The sequence below is a fragment of the Rana temporaria genome, chromosome 2 (assembly GCF_905171775.1).
Source record: "Rana temporaria chromosome 2, aRanTem1.1, whole genome shotgun sequence".
NCBI classification, from domain to species: domain Eukaryota; kingdom Metazoa; phylum Chordata; class Amphibia; order Anura; family Ranidae; genus Rana; species Rana temporaria.
In genome coordinates this window covers 344,807,791-344,830,104 of record NC_053490.1, presented here as the reverse complement: position 1 = coordinate 344,830,104, position 22,314 = coordinate 344,807,791, and the positions used below count along the sequence as shown (strand labels likewise).

The 22,314-nt window shown below is 42.4% G+C and overlaps 1 protein-coding gene across 3 annotated transcripts in view; it reads left to right on the top strand.

The window, feature by feature from the left end:
• Nucleotides 1-22,314, top strand: part of TMCC2 (transmembrane and coiled-coil domain family 2) — a 155,633-nt gene that overhangs the window by 124,871 nt on the left and 8,448 nt on the right. For all 3 annotated transcript variants that reach the window (XM_040337557.1, XM_040337556.1, XM_040337558.1), the window contains one exon: nucleotides 4,803-4,938. In XM_040337557.1, the coding sequence (XP_040193491.1) occupies nucleotides 4,803-4,938 (136 nt within the window). The remainder of the gene's footprint in view (nucleotides 1-4,802; nucleotides 4,939-22,314) is intronic.

Below are 22,314 nucleotides of genomic sequence, written 5' to 3'. Positions count from 1 at the left end.
AGTTTATCTGGAGTGCGGCTGTCCATTTTCTCCCAAATCTTCTTCATACCAGGATGGTAAACTCCCATGTGTATCTCAAACAAAATGTACCATCAATGCTGACATGCTGAAATGCACAGACATCCAATAAAGACGGGGGGTGAAAGTATAAGAGTCACTGAAAAAAATATGAGATATCCCACTCAAAGTTGAGGCCGGAGCTGAGATGGAATATCCAATAAACTTCTCGCTTTCAGAGTAACCTGAACTTGTCTCCTCCCCTCTTTGGTGATATGACTTTTTCTACCCCCTGGATACGTAGGCTACTGACATCTCTGCCCGTGTGTATGTCGGTCTGTTCGACTGGTTTCTGTCGGACGTGCATGCTGGAAAACCAGCAGCCGAACGGCTCCCTAAGCACGCTCTCAGCATGGGGGGTGTCCCCCTGTCAGAACACAATAGCTCAGCGAGGGGGGTCGCTTGAGTAACCTTGCATAGTTAGGACAGCAGCTCCCGACCGGGAGCAACTGCAACTGTAGTGTGTACCAGGCTTAAGTGTAGTTGGACTGGTAATATTTAATTGAACCCCCCTAAGGTACTACTCACATTATAACAGTAAAAACAAGCTCATCATAGGTGGAGGTCCAGGGCGCCAGATGGAGGATAAGTCCACGCAGCTGCCGGGTGGATCACTGTGTGTACCCCCGGGATGAGGAGGAGGAAGTCGGCCGGTGTCCCTCTCAGCCTCGGTGGACAGCAGTGCGGACAACAGCACACGTGGAGGTGTGATGACATCAGCAGGACCAGGATGCAATGTTTTGGCCACTGAGATACGAGATACAAAAATGCGCTGCTATTGTGCGGTCCTCTTGAGGTGACATGGGATACACTTGAGGCCCTCTGTAATTTTCTGGTTGACCATCACTGCTCTATAGGCATTTGAGCTGCACAGATCAGATAAAAGAGGAAATGGACATGCAGTGGGGGCGCAGACAAGGAGGGAGGGACAGTGAACACCAGGATCAACCAGGTTTTTTGCAGAATACAGAAAACAAATCCCATAGTGACTCATAGTGCTCAAGGCCAGATGCTGATCTAGACTGGGGAAAGAACAGGATGTGGCCCACCGAGTAATTCACAGGATGACATTTCCTGGTCCTTGCACCACGTACATTAGTCTTTCTGGTGCAATGGTGACTTTGTGGGAAGTCTATCTCAGGAGGGTGGAGATGACGGAATCTGATGGTCATCAGAGACTGAAAAGCAGGGTGCTAGACTGGCCTTTGGGACAGAACATCTAAATGATGCAGAAGGGCCCACAGAGAGTCTGCCAGTAATATGAGTATGTCTTGAGTTCCACATCGTCCTGGACCAGATTGGTGCGATAAGAATTACTGGAGTAATAAAGAAAAAGTGATAAATTTGCACTTAGGTAAGCCAAAGGTCGCAGCCCCCCTAAAAACTCCCTAAGGAGAATAGGAATGTAGATTATCAAGGAGGGGTGATGGCGCTACCTCCCACTAAGTGCTAATAAAGCTGTGGAATATGAAGTCTAAACATAAATCGGTGTAAAATGTGACTCCTCATAGGTTTCCACTAGTGCAGTGAAGCCCGCTAATAAGGCCAATGAGTGCAAACAAGTGAGCTTCCCTAGTGGGTTTACCTATGTGACACCAAGATAAACCATTCACATAAATCCCAAATACATATGCAAATATACTGAGATGACTAAAGTGCATCAATATAATGGATAGTGCATCAACAAAAATGTGTTCATAAATTAATATAGTGTCCAGTGCAGCAGTGATATATATCACCAAATTAATAAGACTGACAGCTATATAGTATATAGTTTAGACTGTAATATAAGTCCAATAGGTAAACACAAGGCAAATAAGTTCTTCAGAGTGGTTCCAAGTGACAAAAGTGCTCTCAGCTGGCAAAATGGTGACTTCTATGAACCCCTCTTGTGTCCCCGCTTACCAGATCCTAGAGCCCCTACAGAGGTATCAGGCACATCGGGTATAGATCCGGCTTGTCCACACAGGGGGTCCTTATGTCCAAGCTGAGGCAGTCACTCGTACGCTCATACAATTATTCTGCAAACAGGTCCAATGGTAAAGGGAAATAACTCCTCTGCTGCCAGCAATGTTTTCTCTCTACTTCCTCCCGACTCACCTCTCACCTAGAATTACTGGAGTGTCTGCCAACTTGACCCTGCAGTGCTGACGAGGGAGAGGCAGAAAGCCGTAGATCAGGTGGTCCTGACTTATAGAATCACCAGATCATTAACTGTGAAGGCCCGAGGGGCCCTGGACTTTGTGACAAACCTGTTCAGACTGTTGTTAAATCTGGATGCCAGAAGATCCACTTCTAACCTCCCCCACCTGCTTAGAACACCTCTAGATGGAGAGCCCATTCCCCTGATCCAAATGCTGACAACTGAGAAAGGTCCACCACCTGCAATTCTTCTATGCCTGGGGTGTGGATGGCGGACAGGGTCAGAACATGCAGGTCTGTCCAAGGGAGAATCAAGTCTGTCTCCCTTTGAGCAGCACAACTTATGATGTCCTCTTGATAGTTGATGTAGACCATGGCCATAGCATTGTCCAACAGGATTCTTGTTGGGAGATCCCACAACTCAGGGGTTCAACATTGAAGAGACAACTAAATCGCCTCGAGTTCCAGGATGTTGATGGGCACTTACCTTTTCCTGCAGATCCTTTGACAATTCTTTTGCTTTCCCCATGAGTCAGAATCTAGAAACGTCAGTTTCTGGATTCTGACACAAGGGGAAAGCAAAAGAATTGTCAAAAGATCTGCAGGAAAAGGTAGTTGAACTGTATAAAACAGGAAAGGGATATCCAAGGAATTGAGAATGCCAATCAGCAGTCTTCAAACTCTAATCAAGGAATGGAAAATGAGGGGTTCTGTTGAAACCAAACCACAGTGGGGTAGACCGACTAAAATTTCAGCCTCAACTGCCAGGAAAATTGTTTGGGATGCAAAGAAAACCCCACAAACTTCAGGTGAAATACAGGACTCTCTGAAAACATGTGGTGTGGGTGTTTCAAGATACCCAATAAGGAGGCACTTGGAGAAAGATGGGCTGCATGGTCGAGTCGCCAGAAGAAAGCCATTACTACGCAAATGCCACAAAGTATTCTGCTTACAATACACCAAACAGCACAGAGACAAGCCTCAAACCTTCAGGCACAAAGTAATTTAGATGATGAGACCAAATGAGTCAACAAGGCCTATGATGAAAGGTACAGAGGTGGCTCGCTGATGTTTTGGGGATGTGTGACCAGGAAATGTGGTCAAAATTGTTGGCAAGATAAATGCAGTGTGTTATCAAAAAATACTGGTGGAACATTTGCATTCATCAGCCAGGAAGCTGCACATGGGATGTACTTGGACATTCCAACATGACAATGATCAAAAACACAAGGCCAAGTGGACCTGGCATTGGCTACAGCAGAATAGAGTAAAGGTTCTGGAGTGGCCATCTCAGTCTCCTGACCTGAATATCATTGAGCCACTCTGGGGAGATCTCAAATGTGCAGTTCATGCAAGACAGCCCAAGAATTTACAGGAACTAGAGGCTTTTTGGCAAGAGGAATGGGCAGCTTTACCATCTGAGAAGATAAAGAGCCTCATCCACAAACACCACAAAAGACTTCAAGCTGTCATTGATGTTAAAGGGGGCAATACACGGTATTAAGAACTTGGGTGTGTAAACTTTAGATCAGGGTCATGTGGGCCATACACTAACCATGAGTGAAAGAAAAGTTTTTGTGTTATCATTCATATTCTCTGAAAAATGGCCAAGAAATCATAAATTCTGCCAGGGTATGTAAACTTATGAGCACAACTGTGTGTGTGTGTGTGTGTGTGTGTGTGTGTGTGTATGTATGTATGTATGTATGTATGTGTGTATATATATATATATATATAATATATATATAATTTCACCAAAGTTTTCAGGAGCTCAACAGTACCCTATTGAATGCAACCTTTGCTCTCGCTGTTTCCTGCCTTATAACCAGCTATTGTGGATATGTTCATTTGTCAAACTGTTGCTGACTGGACTGGGCAAAAATAAGAGAACAGGATCCTGCCTTCGGGACCCTGTTCTGCTGGAACTGTTGCAGCTGTATGTGTTTCTTTTGGCTTTTCAGCAACAAGCATCCATTTTGCATGTTTTCAATGCCGCCACCTGGTCTTCTGTTACTCATTTTTCAGTGTTTTGCTGGGTTGATGTTAAGGCCTCTGCTGATGCAAGTTTCAGGAGCAAGATTCTTCAAGCTGTTTAGAGTCTGTTGATATTTCCTTTTATTGGTGTGTTTGCTGCCGTTTGACATGTTGTTACCCATCCCTCAGTGTACTGTATTATACAATTATGGTAGTGGAAATTTTGACTTACAAATAAACATCTTGGAGTACAGTACAGGGGAGAGGTTCCTTCCCCTTGGTCCTCTGTTTCACCATCTTGCTTGCTAATAAACTGGGGTCACAGGAGTGGGCAGGGTTTATATGAGGGTGCACTGCAAGTGTTCCCAGCAAAGCTTCTGCCAGTTTCCAATCACCTGAAGGTAGCAGCATATAACCCCATGGTCTACAACTTTGTCGTATATCCTGTGCTATACTGTAAGATATGTAATTTAATGTCAAGTCAAAATTCCCATTCCTAAAAAAAATTATTTTTGGTAAAAAATAAATGGTATTTGTAAATTTGTAATAGTAATTAGTATGTTTTTTATTTTTAAGTAAAATTAATATTTTATACACATGGTCATTTCTGAATATTACTATATTTGCAGGTATGAGCGTTTGGAAGAGCAGCTTAATGATTTAACAGAACTACATCAGAATGAGATGACTCTGCTTAAACAGGAGCTAGCCAGCATGGAGGAGAAAGTTGCTTATCAGTCGTATGAACGTGCCAGAGATATTCAGGTAAAAAAAAGGTCTAAGAATAGGAGATGTCTTTTGTGTTGCCCCTTTTTATCATGAGCTGAACTTAAAGATCTACAACTTTTTTTATGTACACAAAAGGCCTATTTCTCTCAAATGTTGTTCACAAATCTGTCTAAATCAGTGTTAGTGAGCACTTCTCCTTTGCTGAGATAATCCATCCTCCTCACAGGTGTGGCTTATCAAGATGCTGATTGTACAGCATGATTATTGCGCATGTGTCTTAGGCTGGCAAAAATAAAAAGGCCACTCTACAATGTGCAGTTTTACTGTTTTTTTTTGGGGGGGGGGGTCCAAAAAACAGTCAGTATCTGGTGAGACCACCATTTGCCTCATGCGGTGCAGCACATCTTCGAAAAGAGTTGATCAGGTTGATGATTGTCGGTGGAATGTTGGTCCATTCCTTCAATGGCTGTGCGAAGTCGCTGGATATTGGCAGGAATTGAAACATGCTATTGTATACGCTGATCCAGAGCATTCCAAAAATGCTTAATGGGTAACATGTTCGGTGAGTATGCTGGCAATGCAAGAACTGGGATTTTTTCAGCTTCCAGGAATTGTGTACAGATTCTTGCAACATGGGGGCATGCATTATCATGCTGGAACATGAGGTGATGGTTGTGGATGAATGGCACAACAATTGGCCTCAGGATCTTGTCACGGTATCTCTGTGCATTTAAATGCCTTCAATAAAATGCACTTGTGTTCATTGTCAATACAGTAGGGATCGAAAGTTTAGGCACCCCAGGTAAAAAAAATTATTAATGTGCATAACGAAGCCAAGGAAAGATGGAAAAATCTCCAAAAGGCATCAAATTACAGATTAGACATTCTTATAATATGTCAAAAAAAAGTTAGATTTTATTTCCATCATTTACACTTTAAAAATTACAGAAAACAAAAAAATGGCTTCTGCAAAAGTTTGGGCACCCTGCAGAATTTATAGCATGCACTGCCCCCTTTGCAAATCTGAGACATGCCAGTGTCATGGATTGTTCTCAATCATCGTCTGGGAAGAACAGGTGATGTCAATCTCAAAGGTTTTAAATGCCCAGACTCATCTGACCTTGCCCCAACAATCAGCACCATGGCTTCATCTAAGCAGTTGTCTAGAAAACTGAAACTGAAAATAGTTGACGCTCACAAAGCTGGAGAAGGCTATAAGAAGATAGCAAAGCGATTTCAGATGTCAATATCCTCTGTTCGGAATGTAATTAAGAAATGGCAGTCATCAGAAACAGTGGAAGTTAAAACAAGATCTGGAAGACCAAGAACAATATCAGACAGAACAGCTCGCAGGATTGTGAGAAAAGCAATTCAAAACCCACGTTTGACTGCACGATCCATCCAGAAAGAGCTGGCAGACACTGGAGTTGTGGTACACTATTCCACTATAAAGAGATACTTGTACAAATATGGTCTTCATGGAAGAGTCATCAGAAGAAAACCTCTTCTACGTCCTCACCACAAAAATCAGCGTTTGAACTTTGCAAATGAACATATAGACAAGCCGGATGCATTTTGGAAACAAGTTCTGTGGACCGATGAGGTTAAAATATAACTTTTTGGCCGGAATGAGCAAAGGTACGTTTGGAGAAGAAAGGGCACAGAATTTAATGAAAATAACCTCTGTCCAACTGTTAAGCATGGGTGTGGATCAATCATGCTTTGGGGTTGTATTGCAGCCAGTGCCACAGGGAACATTTCACGAGTAGAAGGAAAAATGGATTCAATAAAATTTCAGCAAATTTTGAATGGTAACTTGATGCCATCTGTGAAAAAGCTGAAGTTAAAGAGAGGATGGCTTCTACAAATGGATAATGATCCTAAACACACCTCAAAATCCACGGGGGATTACATCAAGAGGTGTAAACTGAAGGTTTTGCCATGGCCTTCACAATCTCCTGACTTCAACATAATTGAAAATCTATGGATAGACCTTAAAGAGCAGTGCGTGACAGACAGCCCAGAAATCTCAAAGAACTGGAAGACTTTTGTAAGGAAGAATGGGCAAAGATACCTCAAACAAAAATTGAAAGACTCTTGGCTGGCTACAAAAAGCGTTTACAAGCTGTGATACTTGCCCCTTTGGCAGTACAAGATATTAACTCTGCAGGGTGCCCAAACTTTTGAAGACGCCATTTTTTTGTTTTCTGTAATTTTGAAAGTGTAAATGATGGAAATAAAATCTAACTTTTTTTGACATATTATAAGAATGTCTAATCTGTAATTTGATGCCTTTTTGGAGATTTTTCCATCTTTCCTTGGCTTCGTTATGCACGTTAATACAAATTTTTACCTGGGGTGCCCAAACTTTCAATCCCCACTGTAGCATACACCTGCCCATACCATAACCCCACCGCCACCATGGGCCACTTTATCCACAACATTGACATCAACCCGCTCATCCACACAATGCCATATATGCTGTCTGCCATCTGCTCTGTACAGTGAAAACCAGGATTCATGCGTGAAGAGAACACCTCTCCAGACACCATTGAATGTGAGCATTTTCCCACTCAAGTAGGTTACAACGGACTGCAGTCAGGTCAAGACCCCGATGAGGACAATGAGCATGCAGATGAGCTTCCCTGAGACGGTTTCCGACAGTTTGTGCAGAAATTCTTTGGTTATGCAAACCGACTGTTGCAGCAGCTGTCCAGGTGACTGGTCTCAGACGATCTTGGAGGTGAAGATGCTGCATGTGGAGGTCCTGGGCTGGTGTGGTTACATGTGGTCTGTGGTTGTGAGGCTGGTTGGATATACTGCCAAATTCTCTGATAACACCTTTGGAGATGGCTTATGGTAGAGAAATGAACATTCAATTCAAGGGCAACAGCTCTGATGGACATTTCTGCAGTCAGCATGCCAATTGCACGCTCACTTAAAATTTGCAACATCTGTGGCATTGTGCTGTGTCATAAAACTGCACATTTTAGAGTAGCCTTTTATTGTGGCCAGCCTAAGGCAAACCTGTGCAATAATCATGTTGTCTAATCAGCATCTTGATATGCCACACCTGTGAGGTGGATGGATTATCTTGGCAAAGGAGAAGTGCTCACTAACACAGATTTAGACAGATTTGAGAACAATATTTGAGAGAAATAGGCCTTTTGTATACATGGAAGAAGTCGTAGATCTTTGAGTTCAGCTCATGATAAATAGTGGCAAACACAAAAGTGTTGCGTTTATAATTTTCGCTCAGTGTATTTTATGCATTTGTATTATTCACCTCTAACTTTTTTGGAATGCTTTTTAATCATTATTTTTCCAGGGGACACAGTCAGTCTTTTACAGTGTGAGTAAAACTTCTTCCTCTAGTAGGTTGTAGGCAAAACATGTAGCCCATATAGTGGCTCTACCACAGCATGTTCTAAACAATTTAAGTTTGGCTTAGTGACCTGAGGTGGTAGGATGTTTCTACCCATGTATGCTGGCTTAGTATTGTAAGACTGGGTTCTGTTTTTGTCTGTATCCCTGTTGGGTGGGCTTTGAGGACAGTACTCTGCATTTTTATAATCCAAGCACTGTTTTACCTTTTTTTTTACTTTATAGAAATGTTACATATTGACATTTCATTTGTTTCTGTGTACTGTAGCTCAGCTGCAGAGTGGTGCAGAAAAATGCAGACATGTTGCAGTTTGTTGCACTGCTCTACCCTGCAATTAACAGCTGTGTTGAAAAGTGAGTAGAGCACACAGAATTATTTTCTGTGTGCCTTTGCAGAGCGCTGCATTTTTCTTTTTTTGAGCTGCAAAAAATCCAGCTCTCTGCACAAGTGGACCTGCCCTAAAAGTCAAGATGTTAAAACTATTGATCTATTATTCACATCATGTGATTCTCTACACATCTTCCACTGATTGGAACACCAAGTAACAGCTCTCACAGAAGTTCACATTCTTGAAGTGGGAAAGTGTAACGCTTGTGGAAGGATTCAGGAGTGCATCACAAGCAGGGTTTAGAAGTGCATTACTCACAGGGTTCAGGAGTGTGTTATGCATAGAATGCAGGTTTCAGGTGTGCGCTGTCCAGGAGTGTGATATGCACAGACTGCAAGGTTCAGGAGTGCGCTACTCATGGAATGCAGGGTTAAGGATGCACTGCATCCCCGCCACTTGTTAGGACTAAGCCACAGATACCATCTAAGAGGTTAGGGAAACAGTCAAAAAGGCGTATGTCATAGGTTGATCAAAACTAATACCACTGTCCACATAATTGGCTGTAACAAGGTGTTAAGCAAACTCAAAGCTGAGCAGTCAATGGGTCTCAGTATATGTACCTACAGTGCTTTGGTTACAACCAAAAACTTCAATGTATTTTTATTGGGTAAATAGACCAACACTAAAAGGCACATAATTGTAAAGTGGAAGAAAAATAATAAACTAAAACCAATTGCCTTCCGAAGTTACCTAATTAGTAAATAGAGTCCACCTGTGTGTAATTTAATCTCAGTATAAATACAACTGTTCTGTGAAGCCCTCCAAGGTTTGTTAGAGAACCTTTGTGAACAAACAGCATCACAAAGGCCAAGTAAGACACCAGATAGATAGCATAAAGTTGTGAAGAAGCAGGGTTCGGTATAAAAAAAAATCTCAAGCTTTGAACATCTCACAGAGCACTGTTCAATCCATCACCTGAAAATGGAAAGAGTATGACACAACTGCAAACCTACCAAGACATGGTCGTCCACCTAAACGGACAGGCCGGGCAATAAGAGCATTAATCAGAGAAGCAGTCAAGAGACTCATAGTAAATCTGGAGGAGATGCAGAGATCCACAGCTCAGGTGGGAGAATCTATCCACAAGACAACTATTAGTTGTGCTCTCCACAAATCTGGCCTTTATGGAAGAGTGGCAAGAAGAAAGCCATTCTTGAAAGAAAGCCATAAGAAGTCCCAATGTGGGAAGCCATATAAGGCCCACAGCAAACATGTGGAAGATGGTGCTCTGGTCAGATGAGACCAAAATTTTACTTTTTGGCCTAAAAGCAAAACGCTATATGTGGCAGAAAACTAACACTGCACATCCCCCTGAACACACCATCCCCACCGTGAAACATGGTGGTGGCAGCATCATGTTGTGGGGGATGCTTTTCTTTAGCAGGGACAGGGAAGCTGGTCATAGTTGATGGGAAAATAGATTGAGACAAATACAGGGCAATCTTAGAAGAAAACCTGTTGGAGTCTGCAAAAGACTTGAGACTGAGATGGAGGTTCACCTTCCAGCAGGACAAAGACCCTAAACATACAGACAGGGCTACAATGGAATGGTTTAGATCAAATCATATTCAAGTGTTAGAATGGCTCGGTCAAAGTCTAGGCCTAAATCCAATTAAGAATCTGTGGCAAGACTTGAAAATTGCTGTTCATAGACACTCTCCATCCAGTCTGACAGAGCTTGAGTTATTTTGCAAAAATTTCACTCTCTAGATGTGCAAAGCTGATAGAGAAATACCCCAAAAGACTTGCAGCTGTATGTGCAGTGAAAGGTGGTTCTACAAAGTATTTATTTGTCATTGACTATTTATCGTTTTCCTTCTACTTCACAATTATGTGCCACTGTGTGTTGGTCTGTCACATAAAATCCCAGTAAAATACATTTGCCATTTTGGTTGTAGATGTGGAAAATTTCAAGGGGTATGAATACTTTTTCAAGGCACTGTAGGCTCAATAGCACTATCAATTTGACCAAATAATTAGATTGAGAGGTGCAAATGGCACTATACGGGTCTAGAAATATTTGCAGTCTAGAAAAAATTGGCAGAAGGCTGGCACCAACAGTATTATATACACATACTGGATACCAATCTGACAGAAATGCTGTTATAGATAACAACAATTGTCTACTGCATTTCTGTGCTGGAAAATGGGATTAAACAGCACACATGAAAGTGCTTAAATAATGATTTGCGTTATACACATGCAACCCCTCACATTTTACAGCATCGTGCTATATGGTACTGTTGTAAAACAACATCAGGTATAGCAATAAGTAATACAATTGAGATAGATCATACCAGATTCATATGAATAATGAAGCACCACTCCTTTTAAAGGCTATTACATGACAGAATCAATAAATCAAGACTGTATGCAGTTTAGATATGAATCTTTTTAGTATACATTCATTCACAAGCACAAAAGCACTTGTGAATCTCCATGGATGAATCGAAGCAGATCCACAAATGTCTTGATTCAAATAAATGTGAAGATTAAATACAAAAAAGTGCAGCGCTAAAAAACATTAATGTGAAAAAAATGTTATATAAACATAAACAATTGAGGAAACACTTGTGTAGTGAATGGTAAATGGGAAGTTAGCTCATAAGAGCCAAAGTATATGTGTCTAGCGATCAAGCTAGTGGAAAACACTGAATAAATGCAAAAAAGCAATCAAAGTTCAATGAGCTGTAGGGAGAGTTCATGAAACTGCTTCCAGCTGGAAAGGTGAATGCACTTCACAGATGATGTAAATTCAAAAAAACAGTGGTAATGGCTTGTCTGTAGCAATCTCCACGTTGGTATAGGAAATAAAAAGGGTACTCTTACCAGCTGTGGTGGACTTGCGTGCTAATACTAGCGCCAAGTCAGGTAAAGCGTGGTGGTCACAGCGGACCCTGGGTTTTGTGCAGATGGATGGCTCTGTTGGATGGTTCAGATGGTCGCTCCACTCAGGATATTGGAACCGATCTGGTCAGACGCTCTCTCCAAGGCAGAAACCCCAATGGGTGAGGCCAAATGATGGAAAAGGCCACACTCGTGGAACACAGCATATGTGAGAAATAAATGAAAAAATGCTCCAATGGTGCAGGTCAAACAAGTAAAAACCGTGAAGGCTTTATTTTGTTAAAAAATGTAGCAGTAAAATCACGTGAAATTAGGATCATAAAAAGCAGTATGGGGTACTCAGCATGTTACCCGACGCGTTTCGGCTCAAAGCCATCAACAGGGGCATGTGTCTGTACCCCCACACTGCTAAACTTATATAACAAATGCTCTGTAACTCCTTCCCAGGAAGGGGCGGGGACAGGAAATGGAAAACAATGACAGAAAACAAATGCATTTTAAAACATGATGTATCATATGAACATTCCCCATGATGGCTTCAAAATACTGTTTAACGTGGAAGTATAAACACAACTTTAAAAACCAATGACATATAAAAAGTAATCATAAACCTGTAATGAATGCATGTATGTATACATGCGCCCATATAGGCAACCATTGACCTTAACATGCTGTAGAGCATATCCGTGCAGATAAGAAATAAAAAAAGGAAGAAATGAAGAGGGGGGGGGGGTCTTGGGAGGGGGCAGGCCGCCAGCCATAGCGCAATACCACCTACTCCAAGACCTACCATGCCTGTCACATTGTCACCACCAAAAAGATTGCACTAATAGGCTGTAAAAGATGTACCACTTAATAAGCGTCACCCTGGGCTAAGATCTATATAAACCCTACATGGTGAGCATGTGACCGCAAACACTGCCAATCGGGACGGTCCAATTCCCAGAGGAACCGACCACTCAGATTGAGGACAGCAAAATGCGGTGACAAAAAAAATGAATAATAAAGAGTGACCTGTAAAAAAAGAATCAATAAAAAAGACTCAATCTCAGGGGGCACACGTGCGGGAAAAGAATAACCTTTCCCGCACACGTGCGGGAAAAGATTAACTTATAATGTAATGACAAAAAAATGCTTGTATAAACATTAATGTCATTACGATGGGGGTTCCCAATATAGACAGAGGAAACCCATTCAAGCTGATGTAAGCTGTGAAAGTGTATACAAATATAAATGACTAACTAAAAAATCACATAGCAGTCTGCATAAAGACAAATGAATTCCAAACGCCCAAAGAATAACTTTTCCCGCACACGTGCGGGAAAAGATTATCTTATAATGTAATGACAAAAAAATGCTTATATAAACATTAATGTCATTACGATGGGGGTTCCCAATATAGACAGAGGAAACCCATTCAAGCTGAGAAAGTGTATACCAATATAAATGACTCTAACAGAAAAATCACATAGCGGCCTGCATAAAGACAAATGAATTCCAAACGCCCAAAAATTGGACCAAATATCATATGAAGGTCTGCCATTAATGAATGGAGGAATTTAATATATTAAACCAATAAAGGAAGGGGTATTATAGACCCAATGGAAAAATCGGGTCAACTGTATACACAAAAGTAGGAGAACCACTCGCTGTATATAGAGATGATGGAAAAAAAAAAAATATATATATATATATATATATATATATATACACATACATATACACACATACACATATATATATATATATATATATATACATACATATACATACTTAAAAAAATGAACAATAAGAATATTGATCTCAAGAGCTCACGCCCGATTGATAAAACAATTGACGTCCCAGTCAACATTCATACCATGGGGCGTGTAGCTCTTGAGCTCGTGTATCCAGAAGGTCTCCAATCGGGAGACCCCCTAACACAGGAGTCGCCTCGCCAGTGTGGTACGAATTTGTCAATGACTTGAAAAGAGGTACCCCTGGGGTCTTTAGCATGACATTCCAAATAGTGCCTAGAAACGGTATGTTTGGGGCACCCCTTCCTAATTTTCCCCAGGTGTTCATTCACTCTGATAGCAAAATTGCGGATAGTGCGACCCACATACTGCAATTTGCATGGGCAGGTGATGAGATACACGATGTAACTGGAAAAGCACGTAGTAAACTGTTTCATCTGATACGTGCGATTGGTGACCGTAGAGACAAAGGAGTCAGTCCTCCATCGTCCTAGTACATTGATAATGCATGTGTTACACCTGCGGCAAGGGTGATAGCCCTTAGTTTCAGGAAAGAAAGCGACTCTTTTTGGTGGATCAATGACATTAGGCGCAATTTCATTCTGCACGGATCTTGCACCCCTGAAAATCAGACCAGCCCTTTCAGGTAGACAAGGTCCCAAGATCTTATCACTGAGGAGCACCTTCCAGTGTCTGTTCAGTATTTTTTTGATGTCATTATGTTGGACAGAATAATCCGTAAAAAAGGACCATTTAAACTTATCATCCCTGTCTTTTTTGGGTTTATCCACAAGCAAGGAGGACCTATCCATCTTGGACACAGTGTCAATAGCCCTATCCAAATCTCCAGTTCTATATCCTTTGTCCAAGAATCGCTCCTTCAAAGTCTGGCATTGAGAATCAAAGTCCTCCTTTTTGGTGCAATTCCTCTTCATACGAAGGAATTGACCCTGAGGAACCGATCTCAGCCATTGTTGGTGGTGACAGCTATCGACCGGAATGTAACCATTCCGGTCGGTTGGCTTGAAGAAGGTCTTGAACTCGAAATGGCCATTAGTTGCCTGAATCTCCAGATCCAAAAAATGGATCGAAGTGGAGCTGGCTTCATATGACAAAACGATACCACGATCGTTGTCATTCAGGAAGGACATGAAGGAGTCAAGAGACTCCCTCGTGCCCTTCCAGAGGAGGAGGATGTCATCGATGTAGCGTGCCCAGAGAACCAATTCAGGTCTCTGTGCAGCATCGACGACATCCTCCTCCCACTGGGCCATGAAAAGATTGGCGAGGCTGGGGGCATACTTAGCCCCCATCGCCACGCCTTTGACTTGAGAAAAAAACTGGTTTTGGAACCAAAAGTAATTGTGTTTGGTGGCAAATTCTAATAGTTCCATGATGAAATTCCTCTGAATAATAGAGAGGGATAGATTCCGTGTAAGGAACAGTTTCACAGCGGCCAAGCCCAGATGGTGTGAAATGCATGTATATAAGGCAGAAACATCTGCCGTCACCATGAGTATCTCTCCTTCAAACTGGACAGCCTCGAGTAACCGAATGGTGTCCTTAGTGTCCCTCAGGTAGGATGGGACTAATTTCACAAGGGGCTGGAGATAAAAATCGACGTATCTGCCGATACGGGAAGTCACAGAGTCAATCCCGCTGACGATTGGTCGTCCAGGGGGATTGACAATATCCTTATGGACCTTCGGCAGATAATAAATAACTGGAATGCGGGGCGCCAAAGGCACAAGATAGTCCGCTTCCTTTTTATTTAAAATATTAAGGGCAGAACCCTCTTTAATTAGAGCCGTGAGGGCTTTTTTGTATTTGGAGGTGGGATCCCCGGGGAGAATGACATAAGTGGTAGTATCACCTAAAAGTCTGTTCATCTCCCTGAGGTATGCCTCCTTATCCAGTATCACCATTCCTCCGCCTTTATCGGCCGGACGAATGATGATATTTTTCTTGGCACAAAGGGTCTGTAAACCAATTTGTATAGCAGGATCCTGGTGTACCCTTTTTTTGGGGAGTTTATCCAAATCATTCAAAATCAAATTACGGAACACATTGATAGAGTGGGCTGTGTTAGCCTCAGGGTTGAATAAAGAAGGATTGGACAAACCTGAATGTGTAGTCACTGTGGTGGAAATGGAATTGGAAGTGACACTGGGTATAGTCACTGTATTGGAAATGGGATTGGAGGAAACAGAATCTAAAACCTGCTGGCTGGCACTCGGTAAGGATAGGAAATGTCTCTGAATGTTTAATTTCCGGATAAATTTCTGTACATCAATGAAGGTAGAGAAACTATTTAGTTTCCTAGGAGGAACGAATTTGAGACCCTTGTCTAAAATCACCCGCTCCTCCTCGGAAAGGGTCACTGAACTGAGGTTAAATAGGCCTAGGCCTCTGATATCTTTCTTTTGTTGGCGCTGAACACGCCAGCCGCCTCTGGTACCTCGTTTGGTTTTTGGTGGCGGGGTAGATGGTACGTGGGTGGGTAGAAGCCCTGTGGTTTGGGAAAACCCGGTTCCTCGTACCACCCATCATAAGAAGATCCAGGGTAGTCCTCGCCCTCCTCAAAATAATGTGGATAGGGGCGGAAACCATATTGGGTCTCATATGACTCACCCAAACGTGGAGCATTTGGATGGGATACTCTTACTGGAGTATGGTGGGTGGATCCCCTTCTGATTGGACCACCCGCTTGTGTCCATCTAGAGGGCCCCCCATCATACCCTCCAGAGTATGTATAGCTATAATCTTGATGGTTGTAGCCTCTATTACCATGATTGTGGCCCCTCCCCCTATATGGGAGGCCTCTACCCTCTCAGCCCATATCCAGACCACCCTCTAAAAAAGATAGTACTACTAAGAGCCTCCCCAAACACCCTCTTCCACATTCTGAGGGTCGTGGCAGACCTCGATCTGTTTCTAATGGTAGAGGCCTCCCATATAGGGGGAGGGGCCACAATTGTGGTAATAGAGGCTACAACCATCAAGAATTTAGCTATACATACTCTGGAGGGTATGATGGGGGGCCCTCTAGATGGACACAAGCGGGTGGTCCAATCAGAAGGGGATCCACCCACCATACTCCAGTAAGAGTATCCCATCCAAATGCTCCACGTTTGGGTGAGTCATATGAGACCCAATATGGTTTCCGCCCCTATCCACATTATTTTGAGGAGGGCGAGGACTACCCTGGATCTTCTTATGATGGGTGGTACGAGGAAACGGGTTTTCCCAAACCACAGGGCTTCTACCCACCCACGTACCATCTACCCCGCCACCAAAAACCAAACGAGGTACCAGAGGCGGCTGGCGTGTTCAGCGCCAAAAAAAGAAAGATATCAGAGGCCTAGGCCTATTTAACCTCAGTTCAGTGACCCTTTCCGAGGAGGAGCGGGTGATTTTAGACAAGGGTCTCAAATTCGTTCCTCCTAGGAAACTAAATAGTTTCTCTACCTTCATTGATGTACAGAAATTTATCCGGAAATTAAACATTCAGAGACATTTCCTATCCTTACCGAGTGCCAGCCAGCAGGTTTTAGATCCTGTTTCCTCCAATCCCATTTCCAATACAGTGACTATACCCAGTGTCACTTCCAATTCCATTTCCACCACAGTGACTACACATTCAGGTTTGTCCAATCCTTCTTTATTCAACCCTGAGGCTAACACAGCCCACTCTATCAATGTGTTCCGTAATTTGATTTTGAATGATTTGGATAAACTCCCCAAAAAAAGGGTACACCAGGATCCTGCTATACAAATTGGTTTACAGACCCTTTGTGCCAAGAAAAATATCATCATTCGTCCGGCCGATAAAGGCGGAGGAATGGTGATACTGGATAAGGAGGCATACCTCAGGGAGATGAACAGACTTTTAGGTGATACTACCACTTATGTCATTCTCCCCGGGGATCCCACCTCCAAATACAAAAAAGCCCTCACGGCTCTAATTAAAGAGGGTTCTGCCCTTAATATTTTAAATAAAAAGGAAACGGACTATATTGTGCCTTTGGCGCCCCGCATTCCAGTTATTTATTATCTGCCGAAGGTCCATAAGGATATTGTCAATCCCCCTGGACGACCAATCGTCAGCGGGATTGACTCTGTGACTTCCTGTATCGGCAGATACGTCGATTTTTATCTCCAGCCCCTTGTGAAATTAGTCCCATCCTACCTGAGGGACACTAAGGACACCATTCGGTTACTCGAGGCTGTCCAGTTTGAAGGAGAGATACTCATGGTGACGGCAGATGTTTCTGCCTTATATACATGCATTTCACACCATCTGGGCTTGGCCGCTGTGAAACTGTTCCTTACACGGAATCTATCCCTCTCTATTATTCAGAGGAATTTCATCATGGAACTATTAGAATTTGCCACCAAACACAATTACTTTTGGTTCCAAAACCAGTTTTTTTTCTCAAGTCAAAGGCGTGGCGATGGGGGCTAAGTATGCCCCCAGCCTCGCCAATCTTTTCATGGCCCAGTGGGAGGAGGATGTCGTCGATGCTGCACAGAGACCTGAATTGGTTCTCTGGGCACGCTACATCGATGACATCCTCCTCCTCTGGAAGGGCACGAGGGAGTCTCTTGACTCCTTCATGTCCTTCCTGAATGACAACAATCGTGGTATCGTTTTGTCATATGAAGCCAGCTCCACTTCGATCCATTTTTTGGATCTGGAGATTCAGGCAACTAATGGCCATTTCGAGTTCAAGACCTTCTTCAAGCCAACCGACCAGAATGGTTACATTCCGGTCGATAGCTGTCACCACCAACAATGGCTGAGATCGGTTCCTCAGGGTCAATTCCTTCGTATGAAGAGGAATTGCACCAAAAAGGAGGACTTCGATTCTCAATGCCAGACTTTGAAGGAGCGATTCTTGGACAAAGGATATAGAACTGGAGATTTGGATAGGGCTATTGACACTGTGTCCAAGATGGATAGGTCCTCCTTGCTTGTGGATAAACCCAAAAAAGACAGGGATGATAAGTTTAAATGGTCCTTTTTTACGGATTATTCTGTCCAACATAATGACATCAAAAAAATACTGAACAGACACTGGAAGGTGCTCCTCAGTGATAAGATCTTGGGACCTTGTCTACCTGAAAGGGCTGGTCTGATTTTCAGGGGTGCAAGATCCGTGCAGAATGAAATTGCGCCTAATGTCATTGATCCACCAAAAAGAGTCGCTTTCTTTCCTGAAACTAAGGGCTATCACCCTTGCCGCAGGTGTAACACATGCATTATCAATGTACTAGGACGACGGAGGACTGACTCCTTTGTCTCTACGGTCACCAATCGCACGTATCAGATGAAACAGTTTACTACGTGCTTTTCCAGTTACATCGTGTATCTCATCACCTGCCCATGCAAATTGCAGTATGTGGGTCGCACTATCCGCAATTTTGCTATCAGAGTGAATGAACACCTGGGGAAAATTAGGAAGGGGTGCCCCAAACATACCGTTTCTAGGCACTATTTGGAATGTCATGCTAAAGACCCCAGGGGTACCTCTTTTCAAGTCATTGACAAATTCGTACCACACTGGCGAGGCGACTCCTGTGTTAGGGGGGTCTCCCGATTGGAGACCTTCTGGATACACGAGCTCAAGAGCTACACGCCCCATGGTATGAATGTTGACTGGGACGTCAATTGTTTTATCAATCGGGCGTGAGCTCTTGAGATCAATATTCTTATTGTTCATTTTTTTAAGTATGTATATGTATGTATATATATATATATATATATATATATATATATATATATATATATATGTATGTGTGTATATGTATGTGTATATGTATATATATATTTTTTTTTTCCATCATCTCTATATACAGTGAGTGGTTCTCCTACTTTTGTGTATACAGTTGACCCGATTTTTCCATTGGGTCTATAATACCCCTTCTTTTATTGGTTTAATATATTAAATTCCTCCATTCATTAATGGCGGACCTTCATATGATATTTGGTCCAATTTTTGGGCGTTTGGAATTCATTTGTCTTTATGCAGGCCGCTATGTGATTTTTCTGTTAGAGTCATTTATATTGGTATACACTTTCTCAGCTTGAATGGGTTTCCTCTGTCTATATTGGGAACCCCCATCGTAATGACATTAATGTTTATATAAGCATTTTTTTGTCATTACATTATAAGATAATCTTTTCCCGCACGTGTGCGGGAAAAGTTATTCTTTGGGCGTTTGGAATTCATTTGTCTTTATGCAGACTGCTATGTGATTTTTTAGTTAGTCATTTATATTTGTATACACTTTCACAGCTTACATCAGCTTGAATGGGTTTCCTCTGTCTATATTGGGAACCCCCCATCGTAATGACATTAATGTTTATATAAGCATTTTTTTGTCATTACATTATAAGTTAATCTTTTCCCGCATGTGTGCGGGAAAAGTTATTCTTTGGGCGTTTGAAATTCACTTGTCTTTATGCAGACCGCTATGTGATTTTTTGTTAGAGTCATTTATATTGGTATACACTTTCACAGCTTACATCAGCTTGAATGGGTTTCCTCTGTCTATATTGGGAACCCCCATCGTAATGACATTAATGTTTATACAAGCATTTTTTTGTCATTACATTATAAGTTAATCTTTTCCCGCACGTGTGCGGGAAAGGTTATTCTTTTCCCGCACGTGTGCCCCCTGAGATTGAGTCTTTTTTATTGATTCTTTTTTTACAGGTCACTCTTTATTATTCATTTTTTTTGTCACCGCATTTTGCTGTCCTCAATCTGAGTGGTCGGTTCCTCTGGGAATTGGACCGTCCCGATTGGCAGTGTTTGCGGTCACATGCTCACCATGTAGGGTTTATATAGATCTTAGCCCAGGGTGACGCTTATTAAGTGGTACATCTTTTACAGCCTATTAGTGCAATCTTTTTGGTGGTGACAATGTGACAGGCATGGTAGGTCTTGGAGTAGGTGGTATTGCGCTATGGCTGGCGGCCTGCCCCCTCCCAAGACCCCCCCCCCCTCTTCATTTCTTCCTTTTTTGATTTCTTATCTGCACGGATATGCTCCACAGCATGTTAAGGTCAATGGTTGCCTATATGGGCGCATGTATACATACATGCATTCATTATAGGTTTATGATTACTTTTTATATGTCATTGGTTTTTAAAGTTGTGTTTATACTTCCACGTTAAACAGTATTTTGAAGCCATCATGGGGAATGTTGATATGATACATCATGTTTTAAAATGCATTTGTTTTCTGTCATTGTTTTCCATTTCCTGTCCCCGCCCCTTCCTGGGAAGGAGTTACAGAGCATTTGTTATATAAGTTTAGCAGTGTGGGGGTACAGACACATGCCCCTGTTGATGGCTGTGAGCCGAAACGCGTCGGGTAACATGCTGAGTACCCCATACTGCTTTTTATGATCCTAATTTCACGTGATTTTACTGCTACATTTTTTAACAAAATAAAGCCTTCACGGTTTTTACTTGTTTGACCTGCACCATTGGAGCATTTTTTCATTTATTTCTCACATATGCTGTGTTCCACGAGTGTGGCCTTTTCCATCATTTGGCCTCACCCATTGGGGTTTCAGCCTTGGAGAGAGCGTCTGACCAGATCGGTTCCAATATCCTGAGTGGAGCGACCATCTGAACCATCCAACAGAGCCATCCATCTGCACAAAACCCAGGGTCCGCTGTGACCACCACGCTTTACCTGACTTGGCGCTAGTATTAGCACGCAAGTCCACCACAGCTGGTAAGAGTACCCTTTTTATTTCCTATACCAACGTGGAGATTGCTACAGACAAGCCATTACCACTGTTTGTTTGAATTTACATCAAATGTGAAGATTGGCATTCAAAACCCAAAATCTAAAAAAATGGAGACTCCTCATCTCCTGCCTCCGGGTAGCTATAAGTTTGGATACATACAGCATAAAAATATGTCCACCTGTATGGCTAAAGGAAAATAATCAATTTATGCACCTAAATAATGGAAGCTGGATCATGACCAAGCTATAGTTCATACTGTTATCTATCCAGTAATCAACTTCAAGTTGAAAAACGCCAATTAAAATATACATATGTTGAATAAATTCCTAAAGTCCTAAAGCTCCCAGGACCATACATTAGATCAGCTTCAGCTGCATAGATGGACACAGGAGGTGAGGCTACATTGATGTGCACAGGTGAGGTTGCCTTGATGGGCACTGGTCAGGCTGCATTGATGAGCACAGGTGAGGCTGCATTAATGCACACAGGTTAGGCTGCATTGATGGGCACAGGTGAGGCTGCATTGATGGGCACAGGTGAGGCTGCATTGATGGGCACAGGTGATGCTGCATTGATGAGCACAGGTGAGGCTGCACTGATGGGCACTGATAAAGTTGTTGTTAATATTTATTTTTGTAACTTGATTCTGCATAAAACATTTAAGTGACATTTCATGAGATAATTTATGAGGGCGTGTTTAGGGGCGGGCAGGGTAAGGCAACTGGCGGTGAGTATTTTTTTTTTTTTAAATTGACAATTTAAAAAAAAAATGCATTTTCAATACAAAGGTATAAGCCACAATTGATGGTAGAAAAGGAGAGGGGTAGTAGTAACCCAAATCTCCGGAGAGGGCATATATGGTCTTGATACAACAGATCAAACATAATGTCTGGTGGCATAGTTGGCTAGATCTATAGACAACTCTATAGAGCAGAGGGATACAATACTGGAAATATAGTAGTCATAGTTTTTCTGTCAGACATTCCATTAGCATGTTCAGTCATGTATAAATTGCCTGACCTGCTTTTCCAGAAAAAAAAAGGGGGGGGGGGGAAATAGAGAAAAAATGGGGGAGTAAAAAGAGGAAAAGAGAGGGAGAAAGATATAGAGAAAGCTCCAATCAGTTGGGCTTGCCACTCCTGGGCTCCAGGTGCACATGGTATACAGAGCGGGAGAGAGGGTCTCATGGAATCAGGGTGGATCCATGCGTCGATGCCAAGGATCTCAAGAGTGTCGGTCTACCTGGTCCATCAGTCTAGCCAACATGGACTCCATGACCTGCACATCCT